General features: G+C 33.5%; 1 protein-coding gene and 1 long non-coding RNA gene across 5 annotated transcripts in view; one reads left to right on the plus strand and one right to left on the minus strand.

The window, feature by feature from the left end:
* Positions 1-22,682, minus strand: part of LOC128891727 (uncharacterized) — a 190,111-nt gene that overhangs the window by 39,118 nt on the left and 128,311 nt on the right. The gene's annotated exons all lie outside the window — the stretch shown is intronic.
* Positions 41-22,682, plus strand: part of LOC128891673 (protein split ends) — a 139,850-nt gene continuing 117,208 nt past the window's right edge. For all 4 annotated transcript variants that reach the window (XM_054151343.1, XM_054151348.1, XM_054151345.1 and 1 more), the window contains exon 1: positions 41-1,482. In XM_054151343.1, coding sequence (XP_054007318.1) covers positions 1,400-1,482 — 83 coding nt within the window. In that variant the 5' untranslated portion in view covers positions 41-1,399. The remainder of the gene's footprint in view (positions 1,483-22,682) is intronic.

The raw sequence follows: 22,682 nt of genomic DNA on the forward strand, positions 1-22,682 counted from the left end.
GATACTGGCCAGCGAGCCGTACTACGCTCCCGCCACGGTGACGTCACTCTGAGTAGTGTAGTGCAGTGAGGAGGAGCGAAGTCGGCTCCCATCCGCGTTACATGGCCCGAGTGAACGAAGTGAGTGCGTTTAAGGCGTACATATACAAACGTGCATCGTAGCGATCGAAAGTTTCTGCCGATACGATTATAATTTTCTTCGATAAACGCACGTTTACGTGACACACAAGTTTTTTCGTTGGATCGCGAGGAAAGGTAGAGAAGACGCGACTCGCTTTCACTCGAAACAAAAATATATATCTATATATATCTGTATGTATATATACGTATTCGACGTATAATTCAGTGATGTGATAGGAAGCGACTACGCTAAAGTGGATAAGAAAAGGAGAAAAGGAGAGAGAGAGAGAGGGAGAGAAAAAAAAGAAGTAGTGTCGTGCGCGTTGAAATTTTAACAGGAAGAAAAGGCAACGGTTCTCTATCGTCGGTAGATCGATTGTTTTCAGTGGGGTTACCGCCGGAGAGTTTCAGCGTACCATAGCCTCTCTTTGTCGGTGGTACGACACGGGAACGAGGCATATAAAATTACGGTAGATCGACCGCGAGTGGTGATTCTCTGCTCGACGAATATGCGTGGGATGTATCGCCCGCGCGTTGTGTGCTCGGTGTGCTCGGTGTGACGTGTGATTAAATCGGCTTTCTTCATACGCGATTCCCCAGTGGTATACGATGTGGTGTACGGCAACGGTCCCGATCTTCGTAGCCGTTGTCATCAGTGGTGTCCGCTATCAAGGCTTCTCCTCCTCTTCGTCGTCGGCGTGCGTCGCGACGCAAAAAAAATTTTATCGCGAGAGCTCGGTTGCCACCCTCTTCTATCGGCCGATCGTTCCACGGCGCTGCCCTGACGACAGCACTCGTCCTGCTTGGGGTCACTACCTTCCGGCTAGTGACTAGTGATAATCTGTTTGTTGCCCAGTGATTATAAATCGAGAGTGTCGAGAAGTGGGAAGGAAGCTTCTTCCTTCACCCCGTGGAATACACGTAACGGTTTCCCCTTCGTCTTGTCGTGTGTGACGTCGCGAGTTGCTCGAGAATCGAATCGAATCGAGTTCTTCTCAAATACGGTGTAATCGAATTTGGAAATCAATTGTGTCGTTCGGAGTTTACCCACATGGATATCCATTGATTTCTCGCGTAAACGAGGGAAATATTAGAAGTAAAATAGGGAAGTAAAGGATAAAAAGGGTTTTCCTCGACCGAGCCGCGCTGGCGGTATCGAATATATCGGGTAGTGTGGTGAGAGTGCCGTGAGATCAGCGTCGGGCGAAGTTGTGTGTCGTTGTACAGTGCTGCCAAACGATACCACAACATCCGATCCCAAATGAAGAGTTCGGAGCAAAATGGTTAGAGAGACACGTCACCTGTGGGTTGGAAATCTGCCGGAAAACATCCGAGAGGATCGCATACGAGAGCATTTCAAACGGTGAGTTTTTCTTTTATCATTTATTTCCACATGCCTTCGACAAAAGGCGTCTTACGTAACTGTACATGCGTGTGCGTGCTTATGCATGCATATGCAGACACATGGACACACACGAAGAATACAACAAAGCATCTTAATCGAAAGAATTTGTTAGATTGTTTTTCATACAATTTTCGAAATTAAAGAAATTATTGCAGATAAACGGTTATTTATTCTTGCCAACTAAATCCACGTTCGATACTATAATAGTATCGAATAGTAGCTTCTTTATTTAAAACAAAAGCAGTTGATTTATAGAAAGTTGAGATTTTTAATATTGATCTTATTCGATGTGGACTAAATTACCTCTTTGGTTCACTTGAAATTTTATTCGACATTTAACAAATTTTAAAAAGGTGAAAAGCAATTATTTCTTATTGAGTTCAAATTTTAGTTAAATAAGGTCTTTATTTAAAGACATAATTTTTTTTTACTTTCGTCTATATTCTAAATCGACAGAAACTTCCCATTTGAATTGGCTTCCAATTTTACACATTTGAAGATCTACGTGGTCATTAATTTTCCATAGAGTCTCTAGAGATGAGGGCTTCTCACTCCTATTAATGATTTTTGAATGGTTGAAGTTATCTTCGTGAGACTTTTGTTAAAAAATTGAATTTCCTTTTGTAACCAAGAATGGGAAACTTAAACAGAAATAATTCAACGATATTTCCAAAGAAACAAAAATTTCTTTTTTATGTTTAATATAAAAATCGAACACTTTTGTTGCCAATATATGGACAACATAATTTCATACATGGAATTAAGGAGTTCCCTAGAAGTTCACCAACAATGTTTTTACATCATAAATACTTGTTAACTTATCAAATTTTAATTTTATAAGAAAAGAAAAGTACAATAATAAGAGTCTTGTAGGTCGGAATTATGTTATATGATACATACAATTTAAAAATAGTTCCTTGTAAACTTCTAATTGTTCTATTCAACAAATGTAATTGTTCAAAAAAATCATTTTACCATTCTAGCCACAGTCACAAAATTTTTCAATAATGTCTAGTGAAATTAGTTTTTTTTTTAATTGATAAGAATAATTCATTTATTTTTTAATTAGCAACATTGCGGGTAAAAATGCTCCTATTAAGATAAAACAAATTAATTTTTGTTTGTGACATTTTTAATCGAAACATTTTTAACTGTTATTTAAAATATTTGTGAATTCTGTTATTACCAAAAAAATCAACAGTTTAATTGTTTCAAGGATCAAGACCAAGAAAATAATTTATGAATTATATAACAGTAATTCTACATAAGACAAAATTAACACTGGGTATCGATAACATTCGTGTAGATCTACGGGTGTACACAATTTTAAGACATTTCACAGGAAGAATTTTGTCACAACTTTGGATAAGGTTCTTTTCAGAAAACATTTCCCTTGAAACTAGTAATACGCAAAGTACACGCTTAGTTTTCCATTTACGATGGCCACGTTAAATGTAAACGCAAACCTTGAGACGTCGAAGTAGATTTATAGTCCTTTCAATTTACTGAAAAATTGCTAATATACCGTGAATCGTAGTTTCATGGTAACTTTCTCGGAAAGGAAACACGATCCCAGTGCATAATTTTATGAGCAGGGTCTAGGATGCCTTTGTGCATTTGGGGTACGGTCAACGGTTAATGGTAATTTCCAGGACGAATGTACCTAAAGGTGGGCAAAATTCTTGTCTGCACAAAAATTACAAATGACGAATAAAAGTTAAACAACTTTCAAAGTTCAAACTTTAAAAATTTTTTTGTTATTCTTCATACCAAAGAGAAATCTATACGCCTATCAAAATTTATCGTGCCTTTTTCGTGTTAGGGCGAAATAAACACTCAGACAGCAGAAATTGTAAAAATACATTTTTGAGTTGTGGTATTATTAAACAAAGTCAAAAATATCTAAAATTCTGAGAAAAAACAAAGATATATACGATACAGATGCAATACTGAATTGATTTAAAATGGTTGAAATAATTTGATATTCTCGCAAACTTTTTTCTTAAGGGGTCTTCCTCACATGAAACTGTTTATATATCATTTTTTCGTAATACTATATTTATAGCTCTTAAAAGTGGTGGACGCATTGTTTTTTACAATTACGTTTTTTTTTACTTTCAAAACATATCCCTATTCGATAAGTTTAAGTGTTAACATTTTAGAATATTTCACGTATTCCATGATTTTTTGGAATGTCTACCAAATATGAGCAAAATTCTGATATGAATGAAAATATTGAATAACAAGTAAAAACAACACATCTGGTTTCCTTTTATTCTTTGAATAGGAATTAAAAGTTGAATTATAGAACAAAGTACATTATACAAATACAAATTTAACTGTTCAATTGCATAAATATCGCATATAAATCCCTATACATTAGTTATATTTGTTATATATTATTTGAATCAAATTATTATTAGAACTAACTAGTCTAATACTTTTGCAAGAAAGCCATAATCAATGCTCGTGAGTTGAAAAATTAAATTATAAAAACGTAAATAGACATTATTAGAACGAGCCTTCTCTAATATTGAAAAATACAATCTACAAATAGAATAGGTAATAATAGAGCCAAAATAATAGAAAATAGAACATCAGCTTATATTTACACAATCCAGCGAAAGTTAATAAAACATTTAAAAATGTTCCTATGTAACAAATGTTACAAAAGTATTTTTCAATAAGTCGTACGGCAATGTTTAAGGATATTGTTTAACTTTAACCATATGGTTTACATGTAAATTTACATTCTATTTTCTATTATTGTAACTATATGGTTGCCTGTTTGGGTCCAATTTTTATATGATGTTTCTAGTTTACATTTTTCTCTACTAAAGAAGATTTCAAATTAAATATCGAAATGTATATTCGAAACGGTAGTGCTCGTACTGACAATTTCTGTTTAATAATAACATTACATAAAACCTTTCGTACAATATTCCAGACACGGCCTCTTCAACTTAATTACCTTTAAGACTCGATAACTCTTGACCCCATCACTGATCATTTCGTCTAGAATTTTACGTGTACAGTCGTACTAACGTCTTCGTCGATCAGGCTTTATCTCAACTGCCAGCTAATTCAGAACAGAAAGTACATGTACATACCGTGTACACAATGTTTCGTGACCTGTAAATAAACAGAAAAGAAAGTCGCGCGGTTTGTTCGTTATTTATAGGTTTGTTTATGTTTCGCGTAGCGAAGGAATCAAGAAACGATATTATCAGTGTGATAGAACCGGAATCGAGGGAACACGTAAGGTGCACTTGATGTTTTTGACTCTGTACGTAGATCGAGGATTCTGAACGCGTCTGTACACACCCACGCCTCACACTTTACACATACACGTAAATGTGCGCGCGTTTACAAGCGTGCGATATACAGAGAGCCTTGGCTGTCTCTCCTCTCCTCGTAGCGTGAGCGCGCCGTCATTTGTTTTTTCCCCGAAGTAATAATAGCTGAGGACAGCCATTTTGAGAGCTCGCAGCGGCACGAAGTTATTGTTCGACAGTGGCGCTCAAATCGTGGATCCGTGAACGGATTTAGAAAAAGAAGCATTGAATGAGATAAAAACGAATATTTACTTTGCAAGAATAAATTTGGATATAATCGTTTCACTCCTATAATAGATTAACAATTCAAAACTGTTTCCTTCGTATGAGGCTTGTATCCATATAGCTTTTAATCGAAATGCATTAAAAACGTAAATGTATAAGTTAATTCTATGATATGAGTATGAATATAGTTGTTCTGCCTATACAGAGAACGTCTACTTTTAATATTCTGCTCCCATTCGCACGTGTAAAATAGAAAAAAGTTGAAAAATATGTATATATTAACAATGCTTTATCAAGTGTTTTCAAGTGGAATACCATCTAAAGCCTAACAATGTACTTTTTCAAGTATATTCTTAATAAAGTATAATTTTTACTGAAGTACGTTTAACAATAATCACAGATCTAATATTTTAATTGTGAAATAATGAAGGTGAAGTAAATATATATCTTCATCTTATTTGATGCAAAAGATATTCTAATATTGCAAGTTTCAATCATAACATCATTATTTCAATATTTGGGTATTTAATTTTTATGTAATTCAGTCAACTCGTTTATTGAACTTTATAACAAGAAATTATACATATTTTTATATGATAATATAGGACTGTCAGTATTTTTTGTAAATCTTAAATGAACGAATAATTGCAAGTGTTTGAAAATACTTTGTTTAAGTAGTATACTTTCGATTTTGAAGAAAATGTTAAAATAATTTAAAATAACAAATACGTCTTTTTCAACTGTTTCCTATGTATAAGCCTTAACTGTATATAACTTTTAATCGAAATACATTAAAAATATAAATTTATAAATTAATTCCACATAGCTGCTCCGTCTATAAAAAGAATGTCTACTTCTTTTAATACTCTGATCGCGTTTGCGTGTATAATATAGAAATATATGGTGTAAAAAAATACGTATACATCAACAAAATGGAAGTAGATTTGTTAAAGAGCAGAGACCGAAGTAGGAAAACAGAAGTGAAAACTAACGGTGACGTGGCACAGTGACGCTCAATTCGCGGATACTTTCATAAAGGAACGAGACAAGTATCGTGTAATATTATAATATAAGCAACGCGTAATGAGACTGAAAAACATTACATTTTCTCTTTTCTCATCCAGTATATTAACGGAATTATTTCTAAATTCACGCTAATATTTATTACATGAAACTTTGTGTAACAATTTTACTGTACTACACTCCCGTATTCCTTATGAGCATGACTGAAGTCATAATTTAGATGTTTCTTTCGTTATTCGTGAATGTAGTCGCAATTTTTTAAAATTATCTATTTATGATAGGTGAGGGTAGATTGTAAAACAGTCTTATTCACACTTCATTTTGGCATAATCCAATTCTAGTTCTTGAATTTTTATTTGTACCTAATCTGCTGAACAAAGTGGTCGAATAAATCAAAATTAATTAATTACCTTAAAATATCTTTCACGTTTAGAAACCCTATAGAGTTTCAAATGTATGATCTTCATAAGGTACAAAAATATACCAAGACATGTGAAAGATATTTCTATGGATTGATAATCGTACTAGAATTAGAAAAAACGTATATTTGACATGAAACAAAAGTTTTCAATCACGGAATATTCAAATGTTTACGAAGTGCAATTTTTGTTTTTTCATTGTAAAGTATTTAATTTTGTTATTTGAATTTAAATTTGTGTTCAAAGAGTCACGGATAAGTGATAGTTTATCTTTAATTTTATCTTAATTCGAATTCTATCCATCTCTGATTTTAGCAATAGAGTAAAAAATTAGTCGGAGGAAACATGGACTTGGGATGTTTTCAGCAAAGAATCTAATCCTCATTGTGCTATTAATTTTTCTTCTCAAAGCGCACACGTTGGCAAATATTCGCATTGTTAGCGGCGCTACATTTACGTGCCAGTTGGCGATACTTTGTTTGTCTGTACACTGGCTTCGTTCTTACGGTCGTCCACCGTGTGTTGCAGCCTTAAACGTTCGTCCTTAAAATGGCGGGTGGCGTCGTTACGCCGTTGACCTCACATTTCTCGAAACGCACGGTGTACGTAGTTTGGAATACTTCCTTGAAATTGAATTTAATGCATTTGTGACGTTATCAATTCATTAAGAACTATGATGGCCAAGTGTCAATATTTTTAATCTATTATATAATTTTAACGTCCGTAACATATAATTACATAATTCTTATATTGAAAATATATGCATACATCTCGCTCGTTATATTCTTTTTTTGCTGTCTAATCGTAGTACTAGTTGAGTTCATGTTTTACATTTTTTTCTAATTTCGTGAAATACAAAGCTATGAAAATCTCAACATTGTTAAATTTATTTATATTTAAGTAATCACAGTTCCGAAAATAAAATTTCATTTAAAATTTATTTTCACTTTGACATCTTGAAATAACTTTGTTATTACCTTTTCATAAAATTTCATTGAATTCGTATAACAATAAAATTAAACAAATAATATATCTTTGTATGTAATAAAAATAGAAAATTCAAATCAATTTTACGAAAATAATGATATTGTAAAGAAATGTACTTGAAAATTTAACTGACAAATATTCCAAACGTGAATCATCTTCTTATCTATGCATGTACAAAGTTCGAATTCGAAATCGAACTCGATTGAATGTTTTTTGAAACGCGCAGTCGTCATATTTTTATGTGTACATTTCTCTTGCGCTTACTCGCATTGGTACATAAGGCACATCTAAATTTCTCTGTGCACACTATGCACGAAATAAAACAGTATCTGCCAAGTATACTCTTATACAGGGTGGATAAAAACAATGACACGTTTTAAAACGACATATTTTTTTATTATTTTATTCTTCTTTATTATTATATTATATATCTCTAATATAAAAATAGTATGGATAGAATTTGTTTTAACGATTATGAAATCCATTAAACCAAATTTTAATAATTTACTTGTAAATTCATTTATGTGTGAAATAGAATCCACGAGTTGGTTCTTCTCGATGCACAAAGGTTGACGCACTCTCTTTCAAACAGAAATTGTAAACAAATGAATGTGTTTCTATGACAGCATTCGTTATTATTTCGAAATTTACTGATTCAGTGCCTAAAGTATTTTTAGTAAATAAACAAACAAAAAATACAGAATGTTATTTTACTGAATTGTTAAGTTTAGACAAACTTTGTGGCACTATTTAGAAAATAAAGGTTGATTCCAGTTTCAAGATAAGTGAACTTTCGTTAGAAACCATCTTAATAACGTCTAAGATTGGCAGAATTTTTTTCATAAAATGGATAATTACTAAAAATTGTCTATAGTAATAAATATATCTCCAAATAATGGATTCAAAGTTGTTTACTTTTCATTCGTTACTTTTATATTTAGATCAGAATTTTGCCCATTTCTGCGGCTCATTCTGCATACATATATGGTTGCGGAGAAGTAATATGTGCACGTATTGCGTTTGTAATTTATGTTCACACGGAGATAAGGGTACACGTCGTTTTCATACACGCATACGCGGACTTGAGCCTGGGCATGTTTAGATTATATTTACAATTTATGCGTATGTGTGGGTCGATGTATTGACAGAATGCTTTGAGGATGTACGTGTGAGCGCGCACGCGTACATATATGTGTGAGAGCGGGTTGCCGGCGTATTTTGTTATATTGATCGCGCGTGGTCGACCACCTCCCCTTCTCCCAGCCTCACTCTGCCCATCTCTCCCCACCCCATACCCTACCGCGCCCCTGCACCCCATCTTCACCCCACCTTCCCTCTTGCGCCTCGTCCGCCGTCTTCCACTCGACGTCACCCATCCGAAAACCTTCGACTCTTCAACAACCTCCAGTCACACGTATTTTGGTGTGTTGGTGCAGCTACGATGATATACGAGCTGTCACAAATATGTATCCAAGTTACATACTCTCTATGTGCACAGAGGACAACTTCGATGCCTTGCGCGACTTTTTCTCCCATGTACCGGCGATTATGTTCCCCATTTTTTTCGCCGGGTTGTGTCTCAAATGAAAATAAATTTCAAGATGGTTATTTTGTTATTCGTACATAACTTTGAAAATTAAAAAAAGTCACGAACAGCAATTACTTCTTGTTAGTAATTAAATGCAAATTCAAGAAGCTTGTTTATTTCAAGGTTTTGGCCAAAGTTTACCTGTTATAGAAAGGCTTCTTATATGTGACTATTCATTATTTTTGTTTAATTTTGAAAAAATAGTTTAAAGAAATTTCATATATGTACTATATAAAAAAAATTAAACAAAGTTTATTTCTTTCAATGACTTCGATTATATTAATAATGTACACCGTAAATATTTGTATTTATTTATACAAACATTGTGTTGTTTAATTAATTCCTTAAATTAAAGTAATACTAACATGTTACGTCGACAAACATTATGACGTATTCATTTCTGTGAATTTTTGTTTAATATTTTTATTTGAAAAGAATTCTATTATTCTTCACGAAGCTCAGTAACACATAGTTAAAGATTCAGGTAAAAAAATATTTTTGATTAAATTTTTACAAAAGCAAATATTTATTATTAGTATATTTACAATATAAATGGAGTAAATTCTTCTATTAGGGCTTTTTGAAATAGCTACGAGGTCTTGACGAATTGAAATTATTTTTTTTAAATGGTGTAAGAGCTTTTTAGGCACTATCAGCTTTAATATGAATTGGATGCATAGGGTCGAAAATTGCTCAGTTATTTGGAAAGTAGCTCCCTTGACGCGTTATGTTGTCGGACCGTGGCTAATTACATTGTGCGAACCCTATAGGCCAAGAGGAAAAGTTGAAATGTTAATAAAATTTTATTTTCATCTTTAACGTATTATTGGATTTCTTTTAATTTATTGGTCTGCTAAAGTCCTGGAACTTTATAATTAGAACAAAGATGTGTTGCGTGAAATATACGACCAAATTACTAGTTGCATAAAATGAAACAATAAATTTTGAATTTTTTTAAATAATTGCTGTACACTAGTAGTGTGAGGATTCTATCAGCATCTCTGAATCACACGAACATTTTCTTGCATTTCAGTACTATTATGGTTAAATAATTCTTGTTGGAAATTACGTGTCACTTTCAAATGTTAAACAGCAGTCTGTTACCTTTAACGTTATTTACATTTATTCATATTTCACAAATTATTATTGAATCGGATCCAAAGTAAGAATTGCAAAATTTAATATCGAATAAAGGTAAACAATTGCCTGTAATGCTAATTGTTTTATTCATGAAGACTGATAAAATAGTAATTTTTTATTCGAATTATGTGCGTCGAATATTTGAGTCTTGGAAGTGTTCGAATATAGAAATATTTGACAATAGTCGCTTAAACACTGGTTGTAAATCCCTCGAGCTCCCAGGTTTCTTCCAAACCATTTGTCACAAAACGGTTTGGGGATCGAAGACGTGTCGAGGTCTTGCCTGAGAACACCTGCGCGAAGGAGTTGAAACCGCCAAATTTCTTCATCCATCGACCCTGGGTGCGTGGTACGGTATCTGGCAAGTGGCCGGCATTGCGTTTCAGACCGAAACGACTACGGTTGCCTTCTCCTTCGTGTCTCGCAGCGTGTCTCTCGTTCTGCGACGTTGCCGTTTCTGCGCCGGTCGTTTACGTGTTGTTGGTACCGGCAACGTCGCATCTTTTGCCCTCTCGCACAGCAAAAGCCGACTGAGTTGGCAACTTGGTAAACGGAACACTCCGTATACTTGCTTCGATCATCGTTCTGCGAACTCGCACATTAGTTGGTCGTTCGTTCACCATCCCGAACATCTCGTACTAGACGTCTTTCTTTTAAAGTGTCAACAAAATTTACATGTTTTTAGAAAATTCTAGTCACACGTGAGAATGATATAACTTGTAACAGTTCGGTGTACCGTATTCGATGTCTTTATTATAGCACAGGTAGAAAATCGCGAGTGTACGATGAAAAATCGAATTTAAACAGTGACTCGTTACTTGACATCACAGAAACAAAAGCAAGCTTCCGATAACCAAATTTATGAAAATATGTTTAAATTTTACTTTGATCATTTATTTTCGGACACTCACGCGAAACACTCTTTCTCGATATATTTTTCTTAGTTATTCTATTAGTATTAAAAATATATTCGAAGAATAAATGACGAATAAGCACGGTTTATTCGAGTGAACGGTTACACGTACCGATCAATTTTCATTCCTTCAACATAAAATAGAACTTGGCGTTTCTTTTACACGTTATTCGGAATTTTGCAAAAATTCGTATACAATTATCAAAGATTTTCATGTGGATAAGAAATTTTCTCATCTCTGATTTTGTATAGGGATCACGTCTACTACGTCTCCGTTCTTAAAGTTTCTGGAGTTTGTAGTAGTTCCCAGTATGACACGAGACAGAACCATCCGGTACTCGCTATCGGTTCGAATAGTTTATAATGCGTCAAGTATGTGTAATACTTACACAACAATGCAGTGTATGCATGGCTCTGCATAATGCCAGGATGTACATGTACAAAGGTACGTGAGCATACGTGTACGGTACGTGCACACGTACAAGTCGTATGTTATCCAAGGGCTCTTCGCCACATAGAATACGCGACTGACTTTCACTGGCTAAGGCGCTGAGCTCGGGAAGGTGGCGTGTACGAGACGTCCCGAAAACATTGACTGCCCGAAGCCCATAACTTGACCTCAACATTTTCCTGTTTCTCTGTCGTATTTTTACGGCTTGTACGAACGTCTTTTATTCTATCAACGAACGGACCTCTCATCGAACCGATTTAATGAAGAATATTTTTTGAAATATAAACCATTCAATTCTGTTTATTTGTAAAACAAGAATGGCCAGTATTGTTGATGAAATAAAAACATTTGAAAAATTATTTATTTTTACACAATAATAAAAAGTGCCGAAAAGTAAATAATATTTCATTTACAAGTATTTCAGAGGTTTAAGAACACTAAAAGTAGTTTGTTTTCTTGTTTTATTTACTTAATTTACACAATTCTTCACACAGTATAGATAGAGTAATTGTAGCGATTCGTTTTGAATCAGGTTCGTACTCCCGTTATGATCTACGTTTTATGATAATATATTGAGAAGCATTTTCCAATTGAATATTTCATGTTAAAAATATTTTCAAATCGTTTAACCTGGTTCGAGCACCGTTCAGTAGTATCGAATCGAATGGAGCGAGTATACCGTTCAGTGACCTTGTTTAATAGTTGTTAAACGTGGGTGTCCTCGTTTTTCTTTGAAGTATGCAACATGCACAAATAACGGTACCGAATATTTTTCATACTCTTCTTTATTTTCCATGTAATTTTGTATTATAGTAAAGAAATTTGAAAAAGAGTGAAACGAACGCTATGAGGAACATTCACTTACAAAATTATGTTATCAAATACACCGAGTATAAATTTATCGCGTACATATACAATGGGTGTAGAAAGTATTCGTACACCGATCAATTTCCAAAAAAACCGTGTAAAATTGTAATTTATTAACTTATTTTTTATAAACAATAACATTTTACAGATTCTTGGAAATGTCTAGAATAGATGCAGTATAAAAAAAAATTAGTTATTTATATAAGTTGCAAAATTAACAAGAGAAAATGGATAGAAATATAGAAGCAATAAGTATTCGCACAAATGTTAAATTTTCAAAACTTCATTAAAAAAAAACACATGAAATTTATATTAATTTATAAATAATTAATACTTCGTGGGATTTCATTTTGATTTTATAATTGCTGCAACTCTTATACTATATTCTAACAACTATGAATATTTATTGTTTCCACATTTCTACCAATTTTTCGTATTTTCTTGTTAATTTCGCAAATTATATAAACTAATAACTGTTGTTTGGACTATATCTATTGTAGAGATTTCCGAGAATATGTAAAATATCATTGATTATAAATAAAGAAGCGAAGAAACTACAATTTCACACAAAAGTTTTTTAGGAAATTGATCGGTATCTGAATACATTCTACACCCACTGTATATAGAAATTGAAGTAAACGTCTTATATAACACGAACAGGAAAATGAAGTACAAGCATATTCGTATTGCTCTGGTTATATTTGGCATTGCATCTCCCCTCGTCCATTCTCTGCTTCGTTTTACCCTCTCGCTATTAGTGTTTATCTTCTACGACTCCCGTGGCCTTCCAGTAACCCCAAAAGTAACTGTGTGTCTTCAACACCCCACTTACTGAACTTTCCTGTTTTCTTTTAGAGCGTATAACGTTTAGTTGCATTGTTTGGTATTAATAGAATGCTTTATGAACTTCTGGGGGGGGCAAGAAATTCAAAACGAAACAAGACGTGTTTCTCCTCTCTAGATGAACACTCGAGGATTTTTCATTGCACTTTGTAACTTTCGGTGATGGATATAAATAGTTTTTGTAGTCAGGTAGCATGCCACGGAAACGTGCTCGAGTGACCCAGAGGGGCTCGCGAGAAATTGTAGATCTGGAATCGATAGTTTGCTTGCGACGTTGCCGGCAACGAGTAGCAGGTTAAAATTGGCAACGTCGCGTTTCATCTTGGGGCCCTGTCAGAACCTACGTTTTTGCAGGTTTCAAGGCCTCACCTTTAGGATTAAAAAATGATACCACTTACATGGATTCCCTTTTCCGACTTAATTGTATCGCATTACGCGTTAGTGGTCTATAAATTATTGTAATTTTCAAATATTGGTCTTTCTTTGTTTGGACAATGATCTTTAATACTCAAAAAATCGATATTAGAGGTATATTAATTTGGCGTTATTTTTCTTAAAGGATGATATTGTTTCAATTGCATATATTCCATTATTTATTTTACCTTTCGACTTTTTGATTAGTAATCTTTGGAGCTGTCACATGGTACAATTGAATTTATAATACTAAGCAAACGTGATTGTTAACCACTGATCAATAATCGTTTACTATCTTCTTTTCGTTAAAATTGTAATTGTTTTAAAGCTATATATATACAAAATAAATGAGATTATTCGTTACGATTTGAACAATTATCCTATTACGTATCTTTTTCACTAGCAAGAAATGAACTTTTGAGTTGTATTTATATATCCGTTACATTTTCTTGTAGTATTATGCTAATAAATTTATCATTGTGCTATTCATGCAACATTCGTAATTATGCACATTTTTTACCAGTTGACTATTTTCTATTTGTTTGCTATTAATACTGTCTGTTATGCAAAACAATTCCAAATATTGTTAGTTACATTTAGTTCAATGATTCTTTTCTTCTCTTTCCGAAACATTCATTATCTCTAATAGGAAAGTACAATTTCGTTACCTCTGTGTAGAAAATAAAGATCTGTATCGCAAACAGAATATAGTAACTGTAATATACTAGGGTATTTTATTCTATTTTAATATATTAAGATATCTTTTTTCATTATTTTGTAAATATGTAACGAATACGTGTGTTACTCAACTGAAATTATATATTTCCTATTACTATCTAAAATATTAGCTTTCAAAAATTTGAATTCAATATAGTTTACTTTTGAGATACAGATACTTCTTCAGACGCTTCTTACTAGCTCTAATATCGAAATTATCGTTTAGAAAATAATATGCTCGAAGAAAAAAAAAAAAAAGGAAATAGAGATATAATTGGAGTTGGATGTTTTCCTGTTAATATTTACGTCGTAGTTTAACGATATAATATCTTATCGGTTTACAGATTGTGCACCGTTATTATTTCTTATGATGCCGCGTATAATCGAAAATTAATGCGTAACGGAGCTACAAGGTTAATGCATATGAAGAAAGAACAAAAGAATCTTTCTCACCATATTCAGTTGATATTTTTCAAGCATGGAATAAGTAGAGCGAGGCTCCGTTTGAAACGCCTCGAGGGGCCTGGTTATCTGAGATCCGGAACCAGCCCGAGACATCCGGACCAGGGAAGGGCCCAAGTTCTCAGGGACAAAGGGAATTGCCATAATAGATCGGTCGAATAAAGACATCGCCCTTTTCGTGGGTAAAAATCGCATATCTCAGCGTCGACTTCTCCCAACCCATATATATAAATTTTTATTTTTTAGAATATTCCATTTATTATTTGTATCTATTTACAAATAATTATGGAATAAATAATAACACACAAGACAGCTGTAGTTTGAAATGAATCCGATGTCTAGTTTTATTTTTGCTCGAGGTATACTGGGAGCGCAAGGACAAAAACGATGTCGAATTTGCTTGGCTAGAATAGCTAATAATGATAGTGTTGAAAATATACGTTTTTTTTTACGTAATGTTAAACTGTGGGTACACGTATGAAGTAATATCGATTAATAATATTAAATAGTATAGAATATAAATAGAGTGTAATAAATATAGAAAATTTATGTAAAATATGTTTCATACATTTTCTATACTCTGAATAGGTTTAGCATATTTTTCATAGACGTGCACGCCATAAACGCATAAAATCAGGCATTCTGTTATAAATACTTGCAATTAACACCTGTTGTAGAAATTTAAATAGAAATTAAAAACAAATAACTGCTCGATAAACGTAATTTAACGATCATTTTAACAAATCATTTTATTAAAACATAATACTATAAATTGTCAGATAGCATAACTATTTCTCACTGGATGTGCGATTTTGTACGATGCGTATCTCTCCACAGCGAAAATTCCTATAATTTAACGTTAATTGCAAAGCACTCTTGGAAACCAGTAAATCTAGAATCGCAGCAATACTGAAACAAGTCTATAGGAAACGTCTATAGGAACGTTCTATAGGAAATACCTTTGACGTATGACTAGTATTAATAAGTTATATCAACTTGCGTCGGTGTAACTTTTTTCGCTGCTGAATTAATCAGTGCTAGTCAAACCTCTGAGCTGAATTAATTTGTGATAGTCAACCTCTGAACTGAATTAATTTAATAATTTATTTCTTAATGATTTTGCTTGGACATAGTATCCGAAGTAGAATGTTCACTTATTTATGCTTAAAGTAACAATTTACACCGTCAATGGATATGATAAATAACACTGATTACTTTATCCATAAATTTTCTGCATGTATAAATGTGCCACTAACACGGTAATTGGGGTAATATTCTACATATTGGTATAATAATATTATTATTTCATTTTCCTTGCAACATTGATCTAGTTGCGATTAAGTCCCCGAAAGAAATCTTAAGCTATGACTATCACTGTAAAGGCGAAGTTCTTTACACAGATTCGATGCATACGAAATAATTAATAACAAACGACAAACGTAAACACTCTATAACCATTTATTCCCAACACTGTTCATTGTATCGTACAGTTACACACGTTTTTAAACGTTCCACGTAAAACAAACCTTCATTCTATAAAGCAATTTCTAATTTTTAAACGATTTACGAATAACCACTCCTATATCTCCTATATCTTTTTGTTCGTTATTCCAAATTTGTATCTGGTTAAGAAATTATCTATCTCCGTGTACGTATATGTACGCCTCGTAAATAAGTTAAAGTAAAGAGTATCCTAGATAGTAGTTATTCCTCCTGTACTTTATTCCAGTCAATTTTACGAAGGTCTCGTCTAATTACAACAGAGACCATGTCCGAGGATCCTGAATACAGGTCTGGGCTGAGCTTAGCCAGACTTAGGTTAGGTAGGTAGGTAGGCAGCCAGGCAAGCCTTCGACATGGTACACCGGTTCGCGAGTTGGCAACGTTGCGTGTCCGTCCGTGGAAACTTGGCAACGCTGCGCAGCTATTATGTAACACCCGGCAACGTCGCTGGGATACACAGAGGGGCGTCGGGAGTGGGTATCGGAGTGGGGAGAATAGGGGCGATGGGGAGAATCAGAAGGTGGGCGGTCGGGGGAGACGGTTAGGGGAAGGGCGAAAGGTGGAGGGAGCATTATATACGGTAGGGAGAAGGAGCACATACGCGGCAGGGTCCCCACCCTTTGGGTTCGTGCTGCGTCACACGGCATTGCAACCCCTTGTCTATATAGCATATACACACGTTATATACATATATATATAATATATATATATATATATATACGTTCGAGAAAACCACCTTATAGTGAGGGAAGCCTCGAAAATGGGGCTTCCAGGAACGGCCGCTTGAGAAAATATATCGTACGTTGGACGCGAATGATAACGAAATTTTCTTTTTCACTTTATTGAACTCTGGGCTCGTTCAGGTTATCTCTCGTAGATTGTAACGATTCTCTTGCAACGACTGACGACCAGAAATGCTTCTGCAATGCTTCGATCCAGACGAGTTGTCCGGACGAAACTAAATAATCTAGCTTCATTAATAAACTGTGTTTTAAGTATTTCAATGATAAAAAATAAGCGAATTTTATTAGAATTTTCTCTATATCTGTTCTTTTCTCGATGATATCATTTCATACGTTAAACGATAACTTTTGTGTGGAAGTACTATCGATAAGCGCTTTTGAACTGTGTTTCTTAATTTAGGATTCATGATGGAAATTTTACGTATGCTGCATTTTTACTATTGATGCATTGAGTTTGGAGCATAATAGAGTGAAAGTATTCGACAGCCACCGATACATATTGAATTTTGTGTAGTTACTATTAGACTAGACCGAAGCTTTCTTCTACTTTACTTCTACTTTAATATTCGCAACTGATATTAACGACGTTAAATTTGCTTGAATTACCAACAAATGTTATGTTTTTTATTACAGAATTTAATGTAGATGAAAAAAGTAGTATACGCGTGAAGAAAGTCCAAATGTAAGTGAAAGAAAAAGAATGGTCGCATAGAAAGGTGTTTAATTTTCTACTTTTGCTCTGTGTGTTTGATTTTTTGTAAATCAGTTTCTCTCTTTATATCCATGGTGCCGTATTTTGACTAAAATAGGACGTGGTGCAAAAATAAAATCAAAAATCTTGTAGTTCATCCTTCTTTTATTTTCACTCGTTAATGTATCATTGCCATCTTTTTTCCAATTTGTTTCTCATCTTTCTTCTTTTTCATTTCTATCCCTTTTCTCATATATTTTCTGTAATATTTGCGATATGCTTTTGCAAATCATCAATTTTGTTTTTAACTAACTAATCCTAAAGTTTTTGCAAACAAATATTTTGCTTGGCAATTTTTCTGAAGCATTCTTTCGAATGAACTGTTATAATTGAAGCATACACAATTATAACAACAATATCTACTACTATTATAACATGTTAACAGTATGATATTTTTTTATTTAATATTTTAAATGACGGGTGCAAAACGTTATTGCATTACAAAAGAGAATCAGATAATACAGTAAAAGAAATGAAACTTGAGAATAAATTATTTCTTTATATTTTTATTAAGTAAATTCAGTTGTAATATTATTGGTTCCAATGATGAGTATAACGAAAGATTGAATATTAAATAAATAGTAGATTACACAGCTGATTTCAAAGGTGTACGATCCCGTGCTTATTATAATGTCCAATTAAAGTTGTTCGAATCGATGGTTTATTGGAATAAGTACGGTGCAAATGTTGATATTGCGATATTTTTCCAGCAGCGTGCATTTAGCACTTTGGAAAGTTCTTTGCATAGTCTGCCTGCGTAAATAATAGTTGGTGTAAAAGTAGTACAAACTGCTGTTCGGTGAAAGCGCGTAAATACGTAAGGCTAACGTTATTAACAAATTCTTAATATAAACATATATTTTAAAATAAGAATGATAAGAATTATACGAATTCTTGTCCTTTTTATATGTGCACTTAATTGTGGATAGAGTTACAGTCAATTTTCCGTTAAAAGTAATAAAATTCCGTATAATTAAAATATATTTGAACGATGCTGTAAGGAAGTGCTAATAATGGTAAGAAAACGATGCTAACGAATTATTGGTTTGTAGCATTGTCGCCAGGAATGTTTATATAAAACAATCGAATGCGAGAAGTAACATTTGTTATGCGATGTATCAAAAAATAAAATGCAAATGAAATCTAACATTCGTTATGTGATCACTAGACTGCGGATCTTTATGCATTTATAGGAAATTTGAACGTGCAAAAAACTACAAAATGCAAACAATATGCAAGAGTACAAAAAAGATTGAAAGTAAAGTTCATGTTACAATATTTGGCAGAATAAAATATATTCCTATTTAGGTTCAATTTTTGTAGGCACGTTTGCGAACATTTTATTTTGCATAAAGATCCGTAGTCTAGTGATCACCTAGTAAAATTCCATCGACTACAAATCTTTTTCAACGTGAAAAAGTTCACAGCTCTATGCACAATGGTTTTTTTTTTTTTCAATTACAAATAGCTTTTCTTCATCGATAGCATATTAGTTAAATTAATTTTCACAGTGTACGTGAAGTTTTCCCGGTCATTAGGTTTTTATATGACAAAGTCCAACGATGTGCACAGGTTTTATCCAAATAAAATGATCAAAAAAGGAATAAAAGATAAGAAACGATTTTATTCGTAAATCAGCGAACAAAAATATTTCATAATGAAAGAATAATATTTCTTTTATTTATCGCTTATATTACCTGTTCGAATAAGATTTGCCCATGTTTGACCCGTGTAAAGAATTTCTACGGCTTTGTTACGAGCAAAGAACGCGTTATCGTTTCTATTTGAAACGCAAGAAGCCCAGACGATCGCAAGTGCGTCACCCATCCGGTTAAAGGTTAAAAATATGCAACGAAAACAGAACTGTATGCAGGTGCATTTGAAATTATCACGGTTTAAAGTTAGATTTCGATGCATCGATTTTCCGTGGTCAATGCGGAGATACGTCACGTTATTCCTCATAATAATGGAGTGACGTCTAGTAGCATTGTCTTTCACCGTTGACTAGAAGCGTCCTCGTTTATACGTTTTCGTTGTTCCCGCTATAAAAGGCGAATGCAGTTGATAGACGTTGGCCTTGTGGCGCGATCGAGACCAGCACGTGTAAACCGTACTATACGATTAGTATTTAGCATCGAATGTAACGCTGAAAGACAATATTTCATTTCAAAAGGCTCAGAGATATTCCGTTTCAACGACCTCCGTTCCTTTCTGTCGAAAGGATCGATTTGCTTTCTCGGTTTCGTGCTACGTGTTGTTACACAATTTCGCCAAGGAATCTGGATTCATTGAGAAGTTTCGCGATTACATGCGCGTTAATTATTTGCTACGTCGCATATTTGGCACATGGAATTTGTTACTCTGTCGATAATAAGACAGTAACGACACAGATAGAAAAATAATACTCATGATATTTCCACGTGGGAACAATATTTCACATGTGATGTATTTTTATGTGTTTTTAATTAGAATATTAGTTTCATGTTTTCATATGACAATATTATTCTCTTGCTTGATATTAAGTAAAGTAAATCTGGCATAACATGATATATTAAGTATTATTTTCATGTTCCCTGTTGTTCTATTTCAATTTATTTTCCCTCGAAAGAGTTAATCGAAATAAGACAACCCACGCTTCTCGGAGACTATAACTGACTCCTACTGCGTACGAGAATTTTGGTACTTCTTGGTTGCCATTCATAAATAAGAATACTTTGAAACAAACGTGCATTAAAATGATCTCAAGCATCCACGAAACACAGCATTGCATTTCAAGCTGTCTTGACCTACAGCTGTTCGTGCCAATATTTCTTCAAATTTATCTCAGTCTGGTTTCATCTGTGTACCCTCAATCCAACGTTTGTGGAAGAGAGAAATCTGTGCAGCAAGAGATGATTTATAACATTCGTAACAATTTCCTTTATTAACGTTACAGATACACATAAAAATGCTTAATTTCTTCCTTCGTACTGTATCATATTCTTTTTTTAAATTAATTCTTTGTATTTAAAGAGTTCTGATCATTTTTCTTTAAATATTATTATTTTTAGAAAAAAAAGAATACATTTTTGTTCTCTTAAATTAATCTAAGCCTTGTTTATTCTTGTACAATTGCCTTTTTGGTTGTTATTGCATACAAGCGCCCATACTGAATTTGTTTAATATTGTCGCAGATAGGGTCGAAATATTAAAAAGTAAATAAATGAAAGGTTGGAACTTAAAAATGTCAACACTTGAAATTATTTTACCTTGTGATAATTGATTCATACCAAGCATTAGTAGAAACTTCTATTTTTAAATTTTCCTTCGTTTCGATTGAAGTTTAAAATGTGAACAAAATAATCTATATATTCAAGTTACAGCATTTGAATACAGTGTGTAAGCGAATGTTACCGGTACCCCAATTCTTGTTTCATTCTATTTTTAATATTCTCTCTCTGACCCCTTGCTTGAGTTATACAACCTCCAAATATATTCTCTAGACAAATATACCGAACCGAGTTTATTTATTTAGATGATCATATAATCGTTGGGTCACCCTGTTATTCTTAGTACAATAGTGAAAATATCTTTAATGATGTTATACAATGTCCTGTATCGAGACTAATTATTCCAATTATCGATTCATTTTGTAATAATCACTTCTTCGAATGGTATTAGAAAATTCTAAATATTATAGTTCTACATTTATAATGAAAGAGTAGAGTATATTATGGAGCACAAACAATACATTCTATTTATAAAGAATAATAACAATTTCTTTTCTATTCAAATTCTTAAGAAAGATGACAACACTGTTCGAATTTGTAATAAAAAACATAATAGCACTCTTTAAATAATCATTTATAATAAACAATAAACGTTTTCGATTTTTACGGTTCAGGTCTTCTTTTAAAATAATAATCCCTCTTTCGTTATACTAAAACGAGAAAACAGTTAATAACATGTTTCGTTTAACAAATTTATTATTAAATGATAAAGCCAGAAGGAATGTGCATTTACGCAAAACGAAATACTCATATTACATCATCAATTGTCGAACATATTCAACACACATTACGTATATTTTTTTTATACATTTTCCGTATTACTGTAAGTCATCAATGCATAAAAACCGCAGTCTAACGATAAGCCTTATTTAGTAACAATTATTATTTGACACTAATGAACATATTAATCTTTTAATTGAAATATTGTTCCTGAGAGAGTACGGTGTTCCTAAAAAAATCTACACTAAGTGTAAAAACGATTAAATGCGTTGGCAGTCGGTTACCGAAATAAATTGATAGCTTCGATGACTGGGTTAGAGAGGAAATTAGGTGCACTTACCTTAATGCAAGAACGTTGCGTTTGATGCGTAGAGTAGGCGAAGAAGGGTTCTCCATTTCCACCCCTCGTTATACTCGTATTAATTCCCGCGCGTTTACGACTCATTGACTTTGATACTCCTGTCGCTCTGTCCTTTCATCGGCCACCAGGAAGAAGGACAATTTAAACGTTGAAGAAGCAAGCTGCAATTACCAGGCATGGACCGAGACAAATCGAGAGGCCGCCTTTTCCTCCGAGGTTTTTAGGCCGCTAGTCTACGTCTGTTGTTTTGTAGTTCAACGACTCTTTCACCAGTGCCTCCGCACTGCCACCTCCGCACGTTGCCTCGTTCACCTCCTCCTTGTTGCAGGACCGTCTTAACAGCATGGGCCCCTTATTACATTCATCTCGTTTAAATATAGCTAAATAAAAGAAAAATAAGCATTTGTTTTTATAACTGTATGTATTT

Source organism: Hylaeus anthracinus, unplaced genomic scaffold (assembly GCF_026225885.1).
Source record: "Hylaeus anthracinus isolate JK02 unplaced genomic scaffold, UHH_iyHylAnth1.0_haploid 12002, whole genome shotgun sequence".
In the NCBI taxonomy this organism is placed as follows: Eukaryota; Metazoa; Arthropoda; class Insecta; order Hymenoptera; family Colletidae; genus Hylaeus; species Hylaeus anthracinus.